The sequence below is a fragment of the Larus michahellis genome, chromosome 11 (assembly GCF_964199755.1).
Source record: "Larus michahellis chromosome 11, bLarMic1.1, whole genome shotgun sequence".
Classification (NCBI taxonomy): Eukaryota; Metazoa; Chordata; class Aves; order Charadriiformes; family Laridae; genus Larus; species Larus michahellis.
This window is the reverse complement of record NC_133906.1, coordinates 4,166,596-4,191,329: the sequence shown is the minus strand read 5'-3', so window position 1 is coordinate 4,191,329 and position 24,734 is coordinate 4,166,596. Positions and strand designations below refer to the sequence as shown.

At 42.0% G+C, this 24,734-nt stretch overlaps 2 protein-coding genes across 7 annotated transcripts in view; both read left to right on the top strand.

Annotated features, from left to right (window-relative positions):
• The window catches only part of GABRP (gamma-aminobutyric acid type A receptor subunit pi), a 40,282-nt gene extending 36,356 nt beyond the window's left edge, over window positions 1-3,926 (top strand). For all 6 annotated transcript variants that reach the window (XM_074603584.1, XM_074603582.1, XM_074603583.1 and 3 more), the window contains 2 exons: window positions 100-293; window positions 1,276-3,926. In XM_074603584.1, the coding sequence (XP_074459685.1) occupies window positions 100-293; window positions 1,276-1,590 (509 nt within the window). In that variant the 3' untranslated portion in view covers window positions 1,591-3,926. The remainder of the gene's footprint in view (window positions 1-99; window positions 294-1,275) is intronic.
• A 10,464-nt stretch (window positions 3,927-14,390) lies between these two features.
• On the top strand, window positions 14,391-24,339 carry LOC141749759 (kazal-type serine protease inhibitor domain-containing protein 1-like). Its single transcript, XM_074603817.1, has 5 exons — window positions 14,391-14,558; window positions 14,778-15,234; window positions 20,848-21,008; window positions 22,629-22,773; window positions 23,768-24,339. Exons 1-5 carry the CDS (start codon window positions 14,406-14,408, stop codon window positions 23,896-23,898), a joined length of 1,047 nt encoding a protein of 348 aa, XP_074459918.1. The 5' UTR covers window positions 14,391-14,405; the 3' UTR covers window positions 23,899-24,339.
• Window positions 24,340-24,734: the final 395 nt, after the last annotated feature.

Genomic DNA, 24,734 nt, shown 5'->3' with positions numbered 1-24,734 from the left:
TATCTGGCTAGCAATAGAGTGACAACACGTGCAGAAGGACAGGCCAAGCTTTTTCCAAAGCGTCCACTAGAGAAGGTCTTTCCTTTTCCGCTTTCCAAGGAGTCACGACGGTGCTTTCCATGACAACTCTGATGATCGGCTCACGAAGTTCACTTTCAAAAACTAACTGTTTCATTAAGGCTATTGATGTTTATCTTGGCATCTGCTTCAGCTTCATCTTTGGTGCCCTTGTGGAATATGCAGTGGCTCACTACAGCTCATCACAAAAGTGTGCAGCTAAAGCACCTCAAGAGGTAAAGCCTGATCTACGTTAATAAGCCTAGTTATCTTAGATGGACATTAGTCCTCCGTTAACTGAGTAAGACAAATGGTCTTTCTGTTATGGATACAGTAACAATTGCTTCTCTTGATTGTCCTTAAATCTAAATTTTTGTGTGCAACAAACGCATGAATAGCACTAGGCCTCTGGGTCTCTGACATAGACTTCTGCTCACCAGCCCAAGGAGCAGCAGCCTTAGCTGACAGTCACGTTAGATTTGCAGGACCGCATTCAGGAAGGCGCTTTGGCCTACTGCTAGAATCAGGTCCGTAGCCCTGAGCTCAGCTCATTTGAGAGCGTGATGCACCTCTGTTCCTTTCCAAATGCAGACAAAGAAGAGCCAGTGTAACTCACCTCTTTGCTCTTCTATGGAATAACTCTGATTAGGACACTGATCTGGAGGGTCATTTCCTCTACCAGAAGGAAGCTGAACCCTTCTTCCTTCCTTCCCCAAAGACAGTATCAAATATCAGTCCCACAATGTTCTGTGAGGTTGTAAGGGAGCGTGAATTGTTCAAAATGCTCTGCTTCAGTGGGAGAAATGAAACAGTCAAGGACGATTATAGTCCAGTGGTCATCGAGGGCCCAAATCCTGTCAGAGGGAAAAGAGGTTTCCCACCTTGCTGCTGAATCCCCCAGCCATTAAGTTACTGTGTAGACATGAAGAGATGCATGTCTTGTAGGAGACAGATGTTGGATTGCTCAAGTGACATAGAGTGAAACTCGCTCAAAGATCTCAGAACACCTCTAGAAATACAGTGGTGGGAACACAGGCATCTCTGGGACTTCATGCACTCCTAAAAATAGGCAGCAGCTGAAAGGCCTGTTTGACTGTTGGGGGTTTTGATGAATGCCTATGAAGCTGTGTTCTTTTATCCTTATGGCCTCCTTATTGATTAAAGCACTTTTCCTCTGCAGGAGAAGACAAACCCTAAAACTGTACACTTGTTTCCTAGGGGCCTGCAAATGAACTTACTAAAGAAATGGAGGAAGTCAACATCACTAACATCCTCAACAGCTCCATCACCAGCTATAAACGGAAAATCAGCTTTACAAGCATTGAGATTTCCAGCGACAATGTTAACTGCGGTGGCTTGACCATGAAAACTCATGAGAAAATCAAATGTGTCTTGAGAAACAAAATGCACAGGATTATTGGTTATTTCACAATTCAGAACCCCAGCAATGTAGACCATTACTCCAAACTGCTTTTCCCTTTGTTTTTCATGCTTGTCAATGTGTTCTATTGGGCTTATTACCTATATTTTTAGTAGAAATGAGTTGTTTCATGCTCCTACTTTAGCAGGAGAGGAACCTTGCCAATGGGCATCTGGGTATCCAACCACAGTGAATCCAATGTGGACAAAATGCTCTGTTGTGTTTCCTGAGGGTACAGAGCAGAAGAGTGGTAAGGTATGCAAGACACAAAGTCTTGGTGCTTCAGCATTAGCAACATTGACTCTGGACAACTGCTTGTTCAGCTGAGTGGCTGTGCTGGGCTTCTGTGCTCGTACCTGCTTTTCATTCCAGCATTCAGCCTCCTGCCTGGCCAGAGAGGGGTGTGTAGGACTGCATGTGGCAGGCCACAGAGCACTACAGGTGGCAAAATTATCTTGGTAGCCTGAAGCAGGTTGGAACCTTCTAGTTTAGATCTCCAAAAAGATGTAGGATTATAGCTGTTATTCTTTGTTTGCCAGAGATAATAGTAACAGAGGGGCTGTGATTGCTGTCTCAATAGCTCCTCTGTTCAAGTCTGAGAACGCAAAGGCAGCAGTGTGCCATGCGCAGAGAGGGACGGCTCCCGTGCATGGTGCTTCCTGGTCCCGGGGGTGATGCCCTGCCAGACCCTGGTGATTTCGGTGCTGCTGGCATCGGCACCATGGTATGCCTCATTGCTTTTAATACCTGTCAGACTCACTGAGGTAATCCTTACTTGCTGAAGTTAGCCATCCCTGGGACAGACAGGGGGCTTTTCATTTGTAGAGCTGTATTTTTTTTCAGAGATTTGGGAACATGAAACATAGGCAGCAAAATTGTTTTGTAACCCATCTCTTAGACTCTTCCTGTTGTGCTGCAGTTGAACAGATCCTACCATCTTACATGTCTTCCTCACAAATATTTTTCATCCTGGAGAGTGCCTCCTTCAGCTTTCACTGCTATAAGCAGCTCTTGTTTCTTGCCAGCCATATGCAAGAGTGGCCAATTTGTCATCCCCTCTTTTATGTGGCTGTGCAGCTGTGGCAAGTCAGCAGTGCTGCTGGGTGAGAAAACCAAGCATGGGGTGAGGTATGGTGATCTAAATCAGCCTTTCACTCTCTATTTTAGGCTGAAACAGTATTACGTTTCTGTAGAAATTCAGATTCTAAGTGGGCTCTGGAAACTGCCAGTCAGCTTTGTTTATCCTGCAATCAGCAGGCCTGAGAGTTTTGTTTTAAAAATAAACTGAATGTGGGCGCACAGGCTTACGTTTGAGAACCAAATGCCATTTGGTACTATGTAGCTTAAAGCTACTGGAAGTCTTAAGTTTCTGATTTTAAAATTAATGTTTTATGGCAGGTTTTCACCCCCCTCTTTTTGGCCTATGCAACTTTCATAACTTTGAGGGCATAATCCTGCAGTTATGTAGGCAAAACTGTAACTGCCTGCGGTGGCTACCATTCCGCAGGAGCTTTGGCTGAGCAAGGCCTGTAGCTTGTATTAGTGTCTCATGCACACAGTGTTTGCTCAGTGTAAGTGTCTCTTACTGGGGGTTCCTATAGAAGGTGGGCAAAGCATGTGAAACTATAGATTTTATTTTTTTTTTTACTTTAATAACTTTTTATCGAACCACTTCACCACACTATATTGTGATGGATCTAAACCACATATTCATAAATCACAGCTTTTACAACGCGAGCAGCACAAGAAGACAAAGGGGAACAGCCTGACAATGGCAAGCAAATAAACACAAACTCCAATAATGAAATGTTGGCTTGTATATATTGGCATTTAAAGTCCATTCCGTAAAATGTAATAAAGTGAATGTTTGTGATATGAACACAAACCCCCAGAGAGATCCTCTATTAAAAAAATCATTGCCTTCTCTCTGTGTCAATTTCTTTCTTTAAAACCCAACTAAAATGCCCTAATGTGTTCTACACCGGCTGCCAAATACTAACATTAACAAAAGGAATTTCTTTGTACCTTATAGTAGACTGCCACTCTCAAGGCTTGTTTTCATTAGATGCAGCTTTCATTACAACTTTGCTGCTTTAAAGTTGCTCAGGACTTGTTCTAAGCTATACCTCTGTGCAGTGAAATGTTTTTTATTGACCCAGCCTAGAGAACAGCATGTTGTCTTCAAAAGCGTCAGCTCTGTCTATTCTCATTTATTGCTGGTTTTGGTAACTTCAAGAAGAGTGGAACAGAAGACTGTATGGGAAGGAGGGTTTTTTTCCCCCCGATACCTCCTGAGAATATTCTTAAAGAGCTGTTGGCTTGGCCAGGGGACACATCTTACTTCAGAAAGTCTTAAAATCTAGAAAGCATGGACTCCTGCTTTATTTGCTCCTACATGTAATTTTCTCTCTCATTGATGGACTTCACCACTTTAATACACCTCACACGTGATTGTCTCCCTATATAGCCCAGCTGTACACCAAGGTACTCACGCTGGCCTCAGTGGGGTGCACAGAGTGGTCCTAAGGCCCTTTCGCTGGTCAAAGGAATGCTCAGCAAGGACCAGATCTGGAAAGTAAGGGACAAAGTAAGCAAGCCACCTAGCCTCCATCCTACTGTAGGTACAGCAGGCACGTCAGAGGGACGAACATTAATTTTTGCTAATACATCACACAGCGAAGCAAGTCAGCTTAGCTGCACTGATGTCCGGGAGCAGGCTGGTGGTATTCCTGGTGTTGCTGTTGTCCCACACGTGACGCTGGGCAGAGGGCAGTGACAGATGAGCACTGTGAGCCCAGATACATTCTTCGGAGTGGTCAGGATGATGCCCTGCACAATCCCAAGTCCTTCCTGTCTCTTTCAGGTATTGTCTAACACAAGCTAGAAGCACCACTGAATTCAAGATGAGACTTTCACGTCCTGATAGGTGCGGAGTGCAGAACAGCTTCCGTGTTACTGGTGTGCAAAGATAAGCCCAGATATCTTGACAGACACCAACTGAAAATCAGCCTTTCCCACAAAGGACTGGTGCGTAACACGTGAGCTGCAGATGAGAGCAAAGCCGCAGGTAAGCACTGCACACAGTGCTGTTTTGCTAAAGGGTTCAGCCTTGCGCAGGCTCTACAGGAGAGGGTTTCAGTAGCAGCCTACTTTCTGAAAGAGCCTCTAGGCTGATAGTTCCTGGGCTGGGAGCTGTTTCACCTCCCACTGACCACATCTGCCCTATAGCTCTGAGAGAACTCGGCACCACAAACCTGGATAAGCCACAGGACAGAGTTAACCCCAACCTTTACTGTTCCCCCACGGTGCCAGTTTGTTTGTGCTCTTGGCAGAATGTGAATCTATGGAGAAAAAGACTACCTTTTTAAGATAATTCTGCTTTGCAGTGATGTTCTGGTCTGCTGTAACCTTTCCTTACATGTACTTGCTAAAGCTGCAGCTTCTGGAATCTTTGTCTCTTTTTAAGTATGCTTGGACTTACTTTAAGCCTTCGTGGACAAATGGTTGTGAATGCGTGTTGGCATAGAAAGCATGATGGAGAGTGCGCAGCAGTCAGGCAACACGGGTAACTTGAGGAGCTTTCAAGAGATGCAAATGCTTGTATCTGGTGCAACCCAGAGGAATATAAAGCCTCATAATATGCTATGGAGAGTCACCCTCACGGGCGCAGGGACCAAATCTAGCCACAGCAGCATAAAGCATTTTGGGAATTCACTTATCCAGTTTAAAATATGAAGGAGATGCACTGTAGAGGAGAGATAATGCAGGCTAACACGTAATACATATATGTCTAAGAGTGTAGCAGTCAGTGATAGAGAAACATCACCTCTTAGTACATCACAACATCCTCCTGCTTCCTTCTATGCCCCCCCCTCTTGTTTTTCCGATAATTCTTCTCGTGCCCACTTCACCCCAGCACAAGCAGGAGCTGCTCCTGCTGCAGCAGCCACCAGTCTGAGCTCGGAGAGTGTTATTTTTCATTTTCAGGAGGATGAAAGGTTCAGCTCAGGAATCCTATTGTTTCAGAGCATGTGGTTTACATTATGATTTCCGAGAGGTATTTGTAAATGCAAACACTACCATCTGTTGTAAGGAATACTTTGCATTTTTAAAAGGTTAATTCCATTTCAAACCTACTGATTGAACTGGTAGCAGAAACCACTCTCATTTGCTTACTGTATTTAGTGTCACAACATGCAGCCAGCCAGCAAGTCATGTCTTTACAAGGAAGGACTGTTTAGTGCGGGTAATTGGCAGAGGTTTTCTCCAAGTTCTCACTGAAATAACTTTTCTATTCATTAATGAATAAAAGCTGTTTTAAATTACAGCCTGTTGTTACACTTGGGATCAGACAAGGGGCTTCTTGTTAATCTGAGGTGAGTGTTAAGTCCAGAATGAATAATTTGATGCATATTATTTCTTTCTGCTTCCTCTTTTGAGATCTGTGTCTCAAACAGACTGCAGTTTTCCTTAAAGTTCCTGTGGTTTGAAACAATCTACCAGGAGAATTCAATATTGAACTACAAGCTGCTTTGGTTAGGCACAAAAATCTGTTTTATGTCTTCTTTTCTTCTTCAGATTTGTGTAGGTACTTAAGCCTGCAAACAAGAAATCCATATTTTGGGACCTGAGAAGAAGAAGCAAATTTAGTTTTAGACGCGGGTTTTTTTCTCCTCCAAAAACAAAGGCTTATGTACAATGTGAGTGTATTCTACAGGGGATCCCAGATCCTAAGCAGAGATGTGCGTATACTGGCACAGTTTTGAAACTGAAGAGATGTTCAGATTCAGGGTGTACCTGCACGATGAGGTCCTGACTCCTGCCTTTACAGGGAGAGGGCTTCAGCTGGGTCTGCTGGGCAGCCGCATCTGCTTCGCACTGAACTGCCTGCAGGCATGACCTGAGAACTTGGCCCTCTGGAAGCCTGTGAATCCTGAAGTCACCTCTATTTGGTTTTTCCAGTATGTTTCACACTGCAGAGTCCCTTCATTTATCCTCTACCAGAAGAGGAGAGATTTGGATGGAAATGGCCTGTATTTGTTTCAGTGTTTTTTAGTTCTACTGAATTACAAAAATGTAGATTTTTATTAATTTGGTACTCTATTATGTTTTTGTTGGATAGAGGCCCCTAGAAAACAAATCCTCAGACTTCAGAGAACGTGGAATTAAGCTCCATGGGTAGGGTCAGACCATGCAGATGGCTGTCATCACTGCTGTAGGATCAAGTTCTCCCACCACTCCAGAATGTTACGTTTATCCAGTTTGAGACATATGCCCACCTGCAGTGCCTTGTTTTAAATACAGAGATTATTTCCCCCCCTCCCCAGCTCCCCCAGGAGACAGTAAGTTTTGGCTTTATACTCTCAGTTTAGATTTTCCCAGAGATGTCCTGCCACATTCTTTCCCTGCAGTCCACAACCCCCGTCTCTAAAGCACAAACGCGAATGGCTCTACCTTGCAATGTGCTGTAGTACAGGAGAGCAGCAAGACAGCAGCATCCTTTTGACTCTGCTGATAAAATAAGAGCAACCCACTCCCGCAGCATCAATGGATACCACTTGACTGGTATTTTCGATAAGCTGAGGTAGTCGCTTAATAGAAAGCCTCTTTAGTGCAGATTTAGATTCGTGTCAGTTGTCTTGTATTTGTCACTACATTTCGTGACCAGACCAGCTCTTCAAGACAGCTTGTGCTTCCAGACAAGTAGGTCAGCATTTAATGCAAAAACATTACGACTTTCAGTGCATCATGCAAGATGTTTGTGCTTGGTGTCTCTAGCCACACTGTGGCTGGGATAGACTGAGACTTCTAAGAGTGTTTCATCAGCCTGGACAGAAAAACAATCTGAAGCACGCCCTGCTGGACGGGGACAAAGCCATTTGCCCTGCCAACTCAAACAGAAAGCTGGCTAAGCTAAAAGCGCTGGGTGAAACCCTGAGCCCATTTAAGATAATGGGAGTCCGGCTATTGATTTAAATGGACTTAGGCCTTTACTTAACTCGTGCTCATGCAGAGTTTTCATTCATATTCCCTCACTTAATGCTGTTTCCAGCTTCCATGCCTTTTATTAGGAACAAACATGCAAAGCTAAGAGCTATCACAGATGAACAACCCACGTTACTGTGACCCCCAGAAACAGCAGGATAGGAAAAGGGCCAGGACGAACGCTGGGCTTCTAGAAATTGGCAAATCCAACCCAGAGCCCTGCCCCATCCTGAGCCCAAAAGTGTAAGCATTAATGAGAGGTAGGATTAGCAAATATCCCTAGACAAGCCTCCTTTTCCCACAGGCACAATGTGGTCTTCAGCATTTGTGATAGAGCTCCACCAATGTTCTTTTGTTTGTTTTTTAATCTCCAAGTATTTAGATGTATGATCTTGTCTGAAGATTACTCCTCTGACTGGAGGCATGAGCCTGAAAGCCGAGGAGTGCCAATCTGCAGGATTCTTTGATGCAGTCCTGTTTGCAGACAACACACAAAGTCTGGAGAACATCAAGAAATGTAACAGCAAGAGGCACTGCTTGTGCTCTCAGCCATTCTCTTAGAGGTAAGCGCTGGCCCTCTGATCTTCTTGCAAGCATTTCTTTCTGTCCTTATTCACTCTGAATCCTCCTCCTGTCCTCTCTCACAGCTTCCACCTCCTATTGCTGCATAACTCATGGGTGCCCAAACCATTCCAGAATAAAATCAGCAAAGCCTCCCCTCCCCACACACAACCTGCATGTCACCTCCCCTGACAGCACAGTGCACCTCTTTTCAAGCTCTCTCGTCACAGATTAACATAAATGTCTATGTTAAATTCTGCAACAATTCCAACCAAAGAGCAGTGGTGGGAAGCAGATTCCTGCTCTTTTCTTCAGCTTCTTTGCTGGGTCATTTTGATCTGACCACCTTTGTCCAGGCAATAGGCTTTTTGCAAGACTTATTTGGAAGCTGTATTACCAGAGCTCACCGCTTGAACCTGTGTCTGTTGCAGACTTGTTTCCCTTTGTAACAAGGGTCAGAGCTAATTGTGTCTTTGAAGGAGATATGGGAAGAAGGGCTGGAGTCTGGTTTATGGTTTAGCCTGAGGAAAGGGACGCTTCAGCCCTGCTGGCAGCTCCAGGAGCTCCTCCTCTGCCTTTTCAGACTGTTGCAGGACTACAGGGGCCCTACCAACATCATGCAGGCTGGGGGGCCTCACTGACTGCAGCCTTAGCTCTGCATGCTCCAAAGGGGCAGCTGAATCATTTCAGAATATCCCATTTATACCACTGCTCTGGCACAAGACAAGAAAGACTCGCACCTTAAAAAAAAACCTTGGAAGTTTCAGTGGGGGTACGAGTACCTCCTCCTTAGCCCTTCTCCTGCGCAGATCTCTGAGCAATGCTGGCCTGGGCGGAGGGTCTGGCACCAGGGGGTGAATCCCATTTCCCTCGAGATAAAAGTATTTTATGCAAGATCCATGCGCAGCAGAGACAAGCTGCTGCAAGAGAGAATAATTTTGCTTTATAGCAGAAGTTTGTTTCTAGTGGCTTTTCTGGAGGATCGTTACAGTTTATCTGTACATTTGCTTTAACAGAGAACACCTCTTTATTCAGTATTGCTGTGTGAGAGAAAGCAGGTGAAGCTGAAGGAAAATCCTCCAAGTTTCCTCTCTGTGCCTGATTTCCTGGCTGCGTTTAGGGACAGGTAGTTTTTGCTAATGAGACTTTCCATTATAAAGTTTCCGTTGCTTTGAAAAATATTAACTTTGCTGGATAGATCAAACAGGCCCTGCAGTTATAGTTAGAATATCCTAAAGATTTAGTTCCCAGTAATAACAGGGCTAAACCACAGCACTGCCAGAGGCAAAAACTATATTATTTGAAATGAAACTTCTCATAAATATCCAGCTATGAAGTCATTTTATATCAGCTGCTCTTATATAAACTGGACAAGGCAAACTGTCCTATCCATCAACATTAAGGCTGCCAAGAAAAATGACTCCATATTCATCATCTGCAAGTTTCAGAGATTTCCCTCTCTGTTAGGCTCTCCCAGGAAACACTGTGGTTTTTTTCTTTTTAAGAACTTTGCTGGTACAGGTAACTACTAGCACCACAAGTGTCATCTTCGGGCTTAAGCCTCCTCTCTGCCTCTGATGCTGGCTATTGCTTCTATATTGCACTTGTGATTAAAGCGTATAGAGAAAGGTTAAGATGAGCAACTAAGATTTGTTGGGCTGGAAATGTGGGCAGGACACATAAGGGAAATGCCCTAGTGATACTTTGTGTGCAAGTTTCCTCATTGTAACTCTCACCTCTCAAAAGAACAGCTTCAGAGAAATGCTTGATGACCTACCGCTGACTCCCTAAATGCTTCCAGTTATGGGACAGGAGGCTCGGGTGTTTCTGGGTAAAACTACAAAGCTTTCAGAAAATTAGGTCTACTTAAAGGATAGCAGAGACCCAAAGCAAGCTTGAAGAGAACCCTTGAAATATCTGGCCCCTTGGAATGTGCCCGAGAAAAGGAATCAGTAAGTCTTATATTAAAATCAAACCCAAGCATTGGTGCTAAAACAGTGCTAGCAGGCCCTTCTTTTGTCTTTGCCAGGTAAATTTGAATGCCTACAGTCACCAGCAATGACGATGCTGAAACGTGAAACAGAAGAAATCTGTAGTCAGCCCCTGCTGGAGATAGATTCAAGGCGAGTCACCAAAAGCCTAGCCAAAGCCTTACATGAAAGCACTCAACTTTCAGGTGGGGACAAACATTAACTCTTTTTTTAAAGCTAAAAAAAAAAAAGGCAAATATAATGATCCTCCATTTTAACTTTACAAAGAAAATAATTAAAATATATATGTTATTAAAATATGCAAAATTTATAATTTCATTATATAATTACACAGCCTTATAGTCTAATAGCCCCGCTGTATTTTGCATATTAGTGAACAATTGCTTTCTTAAAGCTCACAGCAGAATCATTTACTTGATGCTGGAGAATAAGTTAATTACGGATCTCCTGCCTTTGATTAATGGATTTAATAATCACGTTACAGTAGAATTAACTTATACTTCATGTGCTTACAGCACTAATGATAAGAGTCCTGAAAGCAACGTGTCAGCAAAGAGGACTGGCACCAAGAAAGGCAATGTTTGGAGATCCCAGGACTGCCGGTGCCTGCATTGCTGCTGGTCAGCAGCTCCGTTTGGAACTCGCAAATGGCATCCAACCATTTTTGCCTCATCTGTCATTAATCTCCACCATTTGTCACTTATTTCTACAAAACCAAATACTGTTTTCAGGTGAGCTGAGAACCTCAACTGAAGCTCCGTTCTGGATACTGCAGGAAGAAAAATTATCCTAGGAGATTGGTACAGTATCAGGTAATGCACATACCCGATAAGCACTGCCACCTGTAGTCTGCTATTACCCACTGTAACAGACTAAATATTAATTTTCTTTAATGCTTCTTTTGTACACGTAACACAAGTATAAAGTTTCTTGTATGGAAACACATTGAGTCAACCAAGATCTACTCTAAAGGAATCTCAAGAATAGGTACTTAATGCAATCTAAGAGACAGAGCACTGTAGTTTCCAAACTTGACTTAACCTGTTCAAGGAGAGGAAACATTGCAGGACAGAGAAGGTAGAAAGGGACACTTAAAAACTTCATGGGTTTTGCCATTATTCCTCCTGAGTATTTCTGTGTAAGAACCAGATCTGTGAGTCTGGCAGGAACCAGATTCAGAAACTTGTACTTAAGTAAAACTACAGACACAATGAAGACCTGAACCACATTTTGTCTGAAAAAGCAGCACCTCAGGAATCACTAGCAATAGGATTTCAAATTGCATCAGACATGTACCTTAACTATTACCATGCAAAGTAGAACAATACAATACAAGTCAGCAGCTTAGCATAACACCGGGCCTCAAGAAGGCGGCAGGAAATGAATAGGAATACAATTTCCTTAACAATTTACTTACAGGAATTACTCTGAAAGACGTTGCCCATGTCCTGGTGGAAGATGCAGTCTGAGGGTACAGGAAGAGCTGGGCCATTTTGCCATGTCCCCTCACTGCCCACCATCCAACTTGGATACTGCCCCTTCCATGAGGTGTTGGCAGAACTCCTCACGCTGATCACACCACATGGAAATATCCAGAAAAAGTCAAGGAATTGCTGCATGGCCAGCACAACCCTTCCTGCTGAGACCAGGGGGACACTAACACTGTTCAACCTGCCTGTTAAAGAAATTATTCATCAAAACATTATTTCACAGCTGATGGTAGAAAGCTCCCCTCACACTCTGCAGCTGTGTACCTCCTCCCCTCATTGGAGGGGTCGTGGAGGCCTCGTCTGTGCCACTTGTCAGCTCTCCAGGCAGCATTTGGGGGATGGTGTCTGAAAAGCAGACAGTGTACTTTGATGCCTGTCTTGCAGCTCCACCAATGACATTAATCCACTGGGGCGTGTGTTTTGTTCTGGGAGATGCTTAGGGTTACAATAATTCAAGGTTTGTGATGAAAATCAGTATTTTTTTCCTCCAAACCCACCAAAGCAAGCTTCAGGGATTAGAGACATACTGAAATAATGCATATTTTACTACTGAACCAGGTGGGACTATGCCTTTAGATGTGCTGCTTCAAACCCATCTGCACACCCCACTCTCTGTCCTTGCTCCCCCTTTCTCCGACCCTGCCACACGTTCATCCAGTGTGGAGAGTTACAGCATCACTCTTCTCAGCTTGTCACAGCTGGCTTGCTAATGAAAGCCATCTTAGGGAGCCGTCAGGCCATGTCTCCACATCACACCACAGTGCTTTAACCTCTCCCCTCCCCAGTTTGTTCCAGGTGAGCTCAGGAATCAGTGGCCAAATAACCTTCAGCTGTAGATCACCTGCCAAGGGGCAGCTGTTCAAACGAGACCACAGGCATGGCCAGTTTTTAATTTAGAGGCTCAACCCACTAAGAACTCAGATTACAGTAGTCAGATAAATGCCAAAAATGCTTTCTTGCGTATTTATGATGGGTTTCCTCAGTGCCAGGGCACAGGAGGCACTTCCTTCTGTTTTATAGCTCTCAAATCACACCTTTTCTGGAAGATGACAGGCAAAGTTCAGCCTTAACAGGGGCACTGCTGGCCTGCAGCCCCTCCCCGCTTTGGTTCCACTTTGTATATATGGTTTCACCACTATAAACATTTTTTTACTTTATATGAGCCTAGCAAATCCTTGTCCTCTAGATACACATCCCCTACAGCTGTAGGCACAAATAATAGAATAGACAGTGATGAGAACACCCTATAATGCAAAACTAAATGTCCAATTCGAATTTGATGAGGAAGTGTGAAAAAAAACACATTAAGCAGAATAAGAAGGTGGGACAAGAAATCAATTTCCCATTACATTCAGTGGTTACTTTTTTTTCCTGACTCTCAATGTTAAAAGCATCAATTACACACATAATTTACTCCTTCACAGCCTGATTCCATGTTCAAAGCAAAAACATGCATTACAGAATATGAATTAGCCCAGCCATGACATGGAAACAGGCAGTGCCCTGTAGGTCTCTCCAGGCTGGCTTTAAGAAGCATTCCACCAATGCAGGCCAGGGGGAAATCGCTTTATATGCAGTTCGGGAGAAGAAGGTGACTTTGAAGCAGCGTGCTACTTCACTCAAAGCGAGAGGTAATCTCAATTGGTGCAGAAGGTATGATGCTGAACTTGGGAAAAGCCATGGAGCTGTTTGGGATGGAAAGTAAACATACGTCCCCAAAAGATTTGCCTTTGTGGATGTGACCGGAGGATGTAAGGCTGGTACAACAAAACACATCCTTCACTGCTCTTATGTAAGCAGCTAAGCACCGTGAATATAAAAACGGTAGAAAAAGCTGCTTATGGATGATTTCTGGACGAGTAGGCACAAGCATGATTTCTCTTTTACTTCATCTTGTTAACAATGTCTTAGTCCTACATCTTGAAAATGTGATGCACATAGAGTTATTTTAAGCTAACAAACACAGAGAGATGTTCTATTTGTAAGGCGTGGTGATCCTTGACCCATGCTATTGAGTCATACTTGCAGGGTCTGTAAGTCCATTATGCCAGTAAGACGCATCTCTGCTGAGCTGCACGTGGTTCGCGCAGTGGTAGCAGCAGCCTATGGTCTACAGACAAGAAATCTCCCTCGGCACTGCAAGGGAGGGGAGTTTTCTGGAATGAGGTAGGATGATACGGAGCATGCCTAAATCCTGAGATGTACAAAGGAAAGCGCAACGCCTGGCAAGAAATGACCCTGCAGACCCATCTCCCTGAACTGACAGAAATTTATGCACAGAAAAAGTGGGAAAAGAAATCAGTTACCTCTTTCATCCTCCTTCATAAGTCACAGTTTAAGTACCTCTTAAGAAACGATGACAGGACAGTGCTATGAAAAGACGAATGATGCATCTAATATTTTAGCAAAACCTCCTTCTGGTGTGTCTAGAGATGCTGTGGTGGCTTGCTCATGTTTGTCTGTGTCCTAAACCTTCTGCACGTGGACCACATTATTTTGAGTTGCAAACCAAACTGTAAAGAAGCTAAATGTAGAGAGAACAATGGGTTCTTTAATGGGTCTAGGCACCTCTCATCTTAAATCCAAGAGTCTAAAGTCAATTCCTGGTATCTTGGATTGTCCCTTGCTTGTAAAGAGCCTGTAAGCAAACTGTTAATTCAGAACCCTCTAGCTGCGATCTCTAATGGATGAAATCTAGTGTTAAACCTTGCTCCAGTCTCTAGAGCACTGGCTCAGCTCAAGGGTACTGGTATCCTGGGTGCCACCTTGTACCCACATTTATCTTTTTGTGACCCTTTTTTTTTTCGACTGATGAGGGGAAAAAAAGAAGCTCATTACAGTTAATTTATTCATTTTACACTAATTTAGCCCTGTTCCCTTTTCTACAATAGCTGCAATATAATGTCATTTCAGCAGAGCAACGCTTCGCAAATTTGGCTCAAGGAGACACTGAGCAAACAGCTTTTCAGAGAGCTTCAACTCAGCTGTCAGAAGGGGCAGTTTGGTTTCTGTGCAAGCAATACTTGCATTCCAAACTGCATTAGAGAAAAGCCGGTGGGTTTGTATGCGTTTTTATTATCAGTTCCAGATTAGGAATCTGATGCTAATTTCTTCTTAAAGCCTGTGTTTTCAGTAGAATTTATATTCTAAAACAAAAAAAGGATTGTGATGTTTTTTTCTCACTAGGTCATTCTTTTTTTTCTTTTTTTTTTTTTTTCTCCCCCTCTGGCTTTACTCCAAGGACCTTTTCTGCTTGTTTGTTACATTCTCAAGATGAAGCACTCGATGGTTACAGCAGTGCTGGTCGTACTGGTGCAGGTTTCTGAGAATTTCCCTGCCTTGTACCATCGAGGTTGGTGGAAGCTGTTACGGGAAGGAGAGAGTTGTGGAAAATGCGATTTGGCACTTTGCTCTGAGCCTAAAGACTGTCCAGCTGGGACTGTATTAGACCGTTGCGGCTGCTGTCCTGAATGTGGAAATGTGGAAGGTCAGATCTGCGACTTGGATCAGGGCAACCATTTTTACGGGCAATGTGGGGACAACCTGGAATGCAGGTTGGATGCTGATGAAGCGAGGTTTGGGGAAGTCCCTGAGCCCCAATGTGTGTGCAAGTCTCAAGAGAGTATCTGCGGACCTGAAGGGAAAACCTATGAGAACATCTGTCAGTTCAACAAGGCTTACGCTACGAAAAGAAATATCAGCATGAAACATAAAGGACCATGTGAATCAGGTAATACGTACAGAGGCGCTTCCAAACTGAAAAAAGATCTGATTCTTATTTTCAGATTTGTTACTAGACACAGTAGTCTAACTTTATTAAACTAATACTCCATTTCTGTTATAGTGATCATTATTTTGTTAAATATGCGGTTCGGCAGCTGGTACTTAATCTTGTATGTTATAAGCCTCTATATTAGACTAGTGGATTTAAATCACATGGTGACTAATAAGCCATAGATCTACAGACCAGTTCTGCTCTGAATGAGCAGAGCATGAGATATTTGTTACAAAAATTGTATGTGTAGTTGGGAGTAGGTAACAGACAGGATAGTCTGGGAGGACTGGATAAACGATTATTATTACATGAGGACTGGCTTGATATTAAAGTGGTGATAGCAAGGCAGATCTAATTCATGTATATATATACACACACACGTACACGTATGTATGTATGTATATAAATGTGTATGCATGTATGTATCCACCTGTGTGTATATATGCTAATCAGTGAAGTCGAGGCAATAGAAGAAGATAGGGCTTAATTAACAGGTCTATTCTTGTCACAAAAAAGTCCAAAATAATCCAATTTCATAATCATCATAAAATCTAGCTAACCCATTAAGTAGAAATCCAACGATTAGAACAAAAGCAAACTGAAAGAATTTCCCTAAAGACACTTAGAGTGCATGAACAGTTCTCTGTGATGACTGTTAGTGGAAGGATTTTTAGCTGGGTTGTACAGGGGAGTCCTGCCTCCTGCTCATACGCTGTTCTCATTCTTCACATTATTACAAGTCTTTACTCCTGGGCACCTTTCACCTAAAGTCACATGAATATAAAATGAAAAGGAAAAAGTGAACAGGCTTTTGTTTCCTGAATGAGAATTATTTATTTTTTTTAAGTTAATGAAATATTTTCTCAAATGAAGTAAACAGAAGAGGTCTCTGGGTCACAAATGGGTCACAGTTCTGAGAATCCAAAAATGCGTCTCTGTCAAAGGTTCATATATGAGAGTAACTTGGGTAGATTTTACCCACTCCTTGCTAGCAATCTGTTCCCTCCAATCCCTTTTATATTGAATGAACACTGTATATTGAATACTTAAAAGGAAAAGTGATGAACAGCTAATACCAGACTTCTTTCCTCTTTCTCTAGTTGCAAGAGAAACATCCATTAAAGAATCTCTTATTTGTCATTAGGGTATTAAGCTGGGAAAACGAGGCTTGTCAGTAAAGAGACATTCAGAAAACTCAATGCGTACCAGCCCACAGTATGATTGAAAGCCTGTTAGCCCTCGGGTAGGTGTTCTTATTTGGGATTAAAATAGCCCTAGTTCTTGCGGTGTAGCCCCTTCGCGAATATTTCAGTTAGAAGTGCCACTCAAGTAGCAACTGATGTTAACTTTGCAGCAGAGGCAGCTGTTCAGGAATACAGGATTAAAGCAATGGTCTGCTCTAATCAATTAAACAGAACTGGCCGTGTACAAAAAGCTTTAATTTGGAAGTACTCCCACTTTTAATTGGCCATCCACCAGGCCTTGCAGTCACCCCTGACGTGCACAACACCGCTCATCAAGCAGGAGGAAGCTGCTCTGCATGCAGGCATCACCCCCAGCGCTTTCCCACTGCTTCCCTGGGTCCCCAGAAAGGCTGGACCCTCTCTCCAGGAATGCAGAAAAATTTCCGAGGATGGCTCAGCTTACTGAATTGCACAGAAGCCTGGAGGCAAGTTCATAGCCGTGTCAGTGCGGTGCAGAGTTTAGTTAAGAAAAATGGGGGCCCGTCTCCTTGGCTCTCACAGAGGGAAGTGCCCAGCTTGTGTATGCACCCTGCTGCAGCAGAGCCCCTGATCCTGAGGCGGGTGCTGGGCTTGCGGGGAAGGGGAGCACCAGTGCCCCCCTTCTCACCCTCTCAGAGCAGCAGCTGGCCATCCTGCGTTTGTAGCTTCTGTTTCAGACCCTGGAAGGAGCCTGGGCCTTTCAGCAAGCAGTAGGGCACAGAGGTGCTACCAGGGGGTGCCATGCCTCTGTCCCCAGTAAGAGACAACTAGTAAGCCCCCTCTCTGCCACAGCAGCTATCTGAACCAGCACAGCGGGCATGTGAAAGCGCACCGTGATTTAGACTGGTTTTTCATGGCTGCAGCTGATGACAAAAGGCAACGGGGAGTCTGGCTCTAAGAGGAGCAACCTCACTGTGGCACTAGCTTTCTGCTGACTCCAATTTGCATGAGAAACAAACACTGAACACTGTGGGGTTTTGGTACCAAGCTATAAATATAACCTTCACTCAACTCAAAGTACTTTGTTTTGTTATTTCTCCTTCAAAGCATCTGCTGTTTCCTATTGATGCCAAATGGATTAATTGTATACAGCAACCAATGAATAAATAAATAACAATAAACTCCTTTCATCAGAAGAGTACAGCCTTTTATCTTTCGTCTGTCACCAGAAAAAGGAGAAGAAAAAGGCCTAGCTCCCTAAAGAAACACTGAAAAAGCCCTTCTTTTCCTGAAAGCTAGTTTTGATCAGTTTATCTAATAATTTACCAAGGTTACTAAGTACATTGACTATATACAGATTCTCCACACTTAATCCATCCCCATTCACATTCAAACCTCTCTTGCTGATGATTTAACAAAGTAACAGTACAATCTAGCAGTGATTCTCTTTAAATGTAGCATATAATTTATTTTAAATGTAAATTTTGGAGTAAAAAACAATCAATCAATTCACGAAGTTTTCTGCCATTTTCATCAAATCAGACATAGATTAGCAAAAATTAGCATGAGTTAAGGGGGTGGGGGGGAGGGCATATTATCTTATTCATTAGTCTGGAGTGATACTGGGTTAATGTTGGTTGTGAAAGGTGAAGCAGTATTTTGACTTTTCCTGGCTTCTGGTTTATGTATCACAAGAGGATAATTCATGACTGGGACTGTAAAAGGAAAGGAGCAACTACTGTGCATTCACCTCCAGATACTGAGCCATGAGAATGCTTTCTGTAGCTATCCAAAAAAAATGTATCTACTCCAGGAATCAAAATGACATGTTATCATAACAGTAAAGATCTGTTTCTAAAGACAAGGTTGTGCAAAAATAGTACACACAGACATGCATGGGAGAAGTTGGCTGAACACAAAATCTGAAACACTGAAAAATGAAGTTTGTAGATTTTTGTTAAAATGATACATCATTATTTCAATTTTCTTCTGTAAAATACAGCAAAATGGTGTTGTGAGACAAGTATTATTTTATTTCTGGAGGCACTTCAAGTTTGAGTAGATAATGCAAGTATTTATTGTGTGTTCAGACTCAGAAAAGGCAGTTTGGTTAAATCAAAACTGTGGTTCTTCCTACTTGCTATGGGCGTGACCTCTCATGATGCCAGTCCTGGTCAGCCCTGGTCTGGCAAAGCCTTAACGACCTCTCTAAAAGTACTCATCTGGGTGGGACTCAGACCATGCCTAGGCATTTCCATCCAAGCTATCATCTGGATTCTCCTTACAGTTAATGGAGAAAGGGGTATTTCCAGTGTGGAATTGCTCTTGGTGTATGGTAGACAGTGCTAGACAAATTTCTCGTATGTGAACAGCTATAATGTAGATTTGTAATTCAGACTCCCACGTCCTGGAGTCTAAGGATGTGCTTACACAGCGTTGTGAAGCCAGAGCCCTCAGCCTTGCGCGGCTGAGCCCCGTCTGTGGACGGTCACGTAAGCAGGACTCGGTTCTTAGCCATACCTCAGTGTTTTCTGTGTATCTGTAGGACACCTGTGTTAACACCAGAACAAAAGCACTAACCACTCAACATCAGCCTATTTAAAAAGGTTTTCATGCTGCCTCTGTACAGCAATAATTTAAAGAACTCATGTGAGTCAACACAGACGTGGTTTCTTTTTTACACTTTAATCTTAACTATAGTGGATGTGTTATTAAAAGGAATGTGGTTGCACTGAGATTCAATATTTCAAAGTATGTTTTAATATCAGACCCTACATGATAAGTTCATAAGCAAAAAATTTCTCATCCAAGCTATTCAGTTAATGCTGATTTAATACATGATTTTTGAAATAATATACAGGTTCTGAATGTACAGTTCTTATGAAAGAACAAGCATTTAAGGGTTTAAGTATCCTACTTCGAAAATCTTACTTTTGAAGAGTACCAGGATTGCTTAATGAGGCATTCATAAATGGGGAAGTTGAAACTTTGCTGGTAGAATTTGTTTGCAATTAGTTTTAATCAGTGTACATTTGATATTTTCTGCACAGATATCGATTCTGAAAAACTGACAAATATATTAGAAACTTTGCTCGAAAACCTGCAACAGGCTGTTACAATTTCAAATGCTGAACCATAAACACTGTACCTACATATCGATTCAAATATTGCAAGTAAAATATATTTATTATTTACTATCAGTTTCTATTTCCAAGCATCTGGGATCTGTACAAAAATAAAAGCAATAATTAAATAAAATTTTAATTGCCCAGAACATGCATTCATGTTTAAACACTGGCATGGAAATAGAAAGAAAAGAGACTTCAGAAGGAAAAACATTTCTTGCTGAGGACAAATAGATCAGGAAAAAAGCAGAGATCTCCAAAACAGGAAAGCTACGATAACAGTAAAGATGTTATTTCGCTCTCTGCTGATAAGTATTATCATCTCCTGATAACATATAGTATGTTCTTAAGTACTTACAGAGGGATATGTATTTAAATTGTATACGAATGCGTCAGGTGATAGTCCACTTTTTTTTAAGTTTTCAAATCCCTAAACTGGCTCCCTCTCGTGGTTAACGTCAGCTTTTTCTTTGGGAAAAAGTCGGAGAGGATAATTCAGAAGCAATAAACAAACAGTGGAGGGGGATGAGGCTAAGAAAACAATAGGAAACAAGTAAGTGGAAATCTAATAATTATAAAAAAATAACACAAAACCTTATAAAAATAACTGGATTTCAATCAGTTTATCACTTGTCTCATAACAAGACCGTCAGATGAAACTGATAGCAATTGAAGATAACTGTGAAACCTATTAATGGTGTCATTCTGTAACTTGCAGCAATGGGTAAGAGGTTCCATAGGTAAGAGAAGGGGACAAAATTTAGGAAGGTCAAGGCAATAACGCACTCAGAAAACAAATTTTGACAAGCTAGTAGTCTCAGTATTTTAGCTCTTAAGCTAAGCGAAATGTAACACAAATTAAGAAGCACTATCATGTACAATCAAGTTAACTCTGTGATTGTCTGCTACAGAATTTCTTGTGCTTTCCTCTGAAGGTCTAGTCGAGTACTGGCTGCTTTACTGGTGGGCCCTGAGTCTAGTCCACAATGATAGCTCATGGGACACAAATTAAACTTGGAATTTCAGTTTGGGTTTGTGTAAGGGAAAGATGGGTCCTTTGAAATACGCGTTTTTAAAAAGCCTGTTCACCCTTTAATGAGACACAAGTTGTTCTGAGCTTTAAAAGCTGCTTGGAATCATGTGGCTCTTCATAATGTGTGAGATGGCAAAGGGCAACCTGGTTTTATCACCTAAATTAGGAATTTATGTTAAATGCTTTTGTGTTTGTGTTGTCTTTTGCTCACTGTCTTCTAAAGCACGGTTACATTGGTTCTTTGCAGCTCCTGTTATTGCTATGCCACCTCAGGATGTCCAGAATTTCACAGGCAATGATGTCATTTTTGGCTGTGAGGTGTCAGGCTATCCTATGCCACACCTCGAATGGAAAAAAAAGGGGAATAAAATGTTTCTGCCAGGAGATGACACCCACATCTCAGTACAGGTAAAACCTGAGTTTTCCATGTCATATGGGATTTGGGATGAGGAGTAGGGGAATTAGTCAGTGAAATCCTCCCACAGGATACAATACTGTTGCAATAAATAGATTCCCAACAGGGGCCCTCTGACTATGTAAAGGATTCTGATTTCAGTCAGTGCAAGGATCGTTATTTTGGCAGTCCAAGCAGAAGAAATTGCAGGGAGGGGACCAGCCAGCCCGCTTCAGGGAAAGAAAAGATGGAAGATTCTCCTTATGTAGGTATGATTCTGGAAAAACTACATGAACATATAAATGGAACCATTTAGGCTACTACCAAAAAGAAGGTGCATGCTGGGAAGGATGGCTGTTGGCAACCATTTTTCTACTCTTGATGCAGAAGTAAATTCTGGCAGGTATCTAAACTTCTTCTTTGCAATATGCTGTTTCTGGATACCTGCCATTTGGGTTCAGTCCCTGAGGCGTTCAAAAGAAAAGCAAAGAAACTTGTTCATTTTATGGAGCACACTGTGTTTTAATCTGAGGGGAAAGAGGAGAATGACATTAGTATCGGTTCAAGCAAATCTAGATACAGCCTGAAAGTTTGAGCTAAAATTAAATAAATGAAAATGCAAATTCTTTTAAATGGAAATAATTTTCTGGGGAAATGAACTAATAAAGCCAGATGTACAGGCAGACTGCAGTAAGGCTGAAGCCTGCATCTGCATGCCTTCCCCAATGCACAAAGAATATGAACAGAGACCATGCAGAGAAATGCATGGAAAATCTAGCTTTCTGGATACACAACCCAAAAATGAGGCGATCCAATGGCCACAGGACATAACCTGAAGAAAAAGGCAGACAGAAAAAGCACAGGAAAAGCTAGCTAAAGTACCAAAGTACTGAAATACTGAGAGTCTAAATTATTTAGAAATATTTCCAGAGACAGGATAAATGCAGGTGGGATTAGTAGACTTAAAAGTTCCTCAGAAAAAATGGTGCGAGAAGCCACATCCAAATGCTCGTCACCTCGGAGGCTAAACTGAACCCTGTTAACCTATCTCATTAACAGAGTCAGCATGAGAGCACCTCTGCTAACATTTGTTAACGGTTTTGTGTTATTTGTTTGGAAAAGAAAGCTCGCCCCTTCAAGAGGCTTTAGCCAGAGTAAGTTGAAACTGACTGTCACAGAAGCGTGAAAGCTCATGGTATCTCATGCCAATCCATTAAAACCAGGATAAGCACCAGCTTGGTCAGGGCCCTGGGCCCTCAACAACTCACCCAGACTTGCCGCTGTCATCCTGCAGAAATTCATGAGCTTGAGAAGAGGTGGCAATGCTTTGAAGCAGCAGCAAAAAGCGGTGCTGGGACACAGGACAGGAGTACTGGGAAGCAGAAGCACCAAAAGGACAGGGAATCAGAGCACTGTGAGGTTTAAACAGCAGAGCAGGGGAAGCATGAACTTGGAGGCACAGAGACAACAGGGTGTTAAAATATAAGGCAGTAGAATCAAAGAGAACCAAAGCATGATGGCAATAAACAAAAAGCAAAGACTGGAACGATGTTTAATTCAGCCACAACCATTTTGAGAAGTATCATGGTGTCTCCTAGCTACTTAATTTCAACTATTTCTTTCTCTTTTCAAAGGCAAGAGGTGGGCCTCAGAAGTATGGTGTGACAGGCTGGCTGCAGATTCAAGGTCTCAAAAAATCAGATGAAGGCGTTTACATCTGCCACACCAAAAATAAGTACGGTGCAACATATGCCTCTGCAAGATTGAAAGTCATTGATGGTAATTTTTTTTTTATTTGGATGTGAAGAATATAAAAATGCATACAAGCAGGCTGCAAAGGGTGGGTTTGTCAGAATGCAAATAAAGGATATGAGAAATTACCTAAAGATGTCCATATTTTAATTTTTCTGTGTGCTTTGCTTTTATTTTATCCCCTAACAGGAGATTTAGTCCTAGGTATTTAAAAGTCAGAAGTGCTTCTGAATTTTGGGGAAAAAAATACTTACACGTTAGTATTGTAATATTTTGATGCAAATTTTACCAGCTTTCAGAAAACAGAAAGTTGTGGATTACAGCCACACAGCCGAGACGCATATTATTCCACTATCCTTATCCTACAGAATTCCTTTGATGTTAGTAGGAGCTCTGCACCCAGAACAACAACTGCTGTAGCTGAGGGAGTCTTTGAACCATGGCAGTTCTGCTTAGCTGTTTGTTTTTCATAAAGTAAGGAAGGAAACAGTTGTTGCTCCTTAATGAGAGTGTTTGCAAAGACCTAAGAAATAGCTTTACTATTGTTTTGCATTAGGCCCAGTCTTGCAAAATAACATCCTTCTTCCTCCGGGGAGGACTGGGTTTCCTGGCAAACGCAGGATAAAGATGCATTGTCTTAAATTTGCCTCCTCTTCTAGGGCAGTTTGTCACCAGTCTAGTTTGTCACTGACCTTGTTTCAGCAAGTGGTTTTCACAGCTGTATTAGCTCTGGTCATATTTTCAGGTGCATAGGATCTGCAGAGAACTGAACTCATAGTTTACTAGTATTGGGAATTAAATATATTTTCAACATCTTAAAATGTGAATGATACAGAAATTTGCTCATATACCAAGAGCTTTGATGGTATGAGGTCAAGTCATTGGATAAAAACCCTCTCCTTTTAATAGATAGCTTAACAAGGATTCAGAAACACTGAGCTTGTTGTACAGATCCAAACCCATACTTTCCTCTTGTTCCTATCTACAACTAATTTAATCTGGATGCAATTATGTCTTGCAGGCTCGTCTCCTGCATCTGCATTTACTGCTGGCAGTAGAAGTGCAAGCTACAGCGTTGAATATGGGGACTATTATGATGATTCTGATGATGAAGATGAGGAAGAATATGAATCCGGGGACTATGAAAATTGAAACAACTCTGAATAATAATTGTTATACATCTGTTGTCCAACACCTTTTAGACTCTATTATATTCACTAGCAGTCTCTATGCTGTAAACGTCTCCTCTGATAACACACATTCACCTGTGTATCCACCTTCCTGAAACTGAACTTTGGCTGAAGTGTATCATGCTACTTACCAGAAATAAGAACAGTTGTAAATTCATATATTTAGACTGTTAAATAAAATTCTTAAACATGCACCTGCCTACTAAGTATACTGAAGGGATCAAATTTAATATGCATTTTTTAAATGTAAATTGTAATTTCTTTCAAGCATTCTAATTTGTCTACCAAAAATGTCCATAGTTAAACAGAATTTGTACCTTGTATCAATTTCCATGCTTCTATAATGTACTAAGAAATATCAAGAGATTGTTCACATGGCAACAAGCCTAAATATGAAGGTTGCAAAAGAGACTTTAATCTCCTTAGTTCATATTTTCTTGTAAGTTTCAGCAAGATTTCCCATCTCATTTGAAATTTTCCATGGTTAGTCTCATCAAGGGCAAATTATCTGTCTTTTGGGGGGTTGTTTACAATTAATATATACATGAAGCAATCACAGTCTAAAGCAAGTAAGCTGTTTTACTAGCAATATTCCAAAGCGCCCAGAAAAGAATTCTTGTGCATTCAAACAGATGAGCACACCTTTTGGCCTCTTTTTGTAACTGTTCTTGCGCTACTCCTAAGAGTGCTGGCTCCTTTCCACCAGCCGAGGCAACGGTTCAAGATTTGGGATCAATATTTTTACTCCTAACAGCATCGTGTTTGGTGAGAATTACTGCAGTTTAAAGAAGGCGGCTA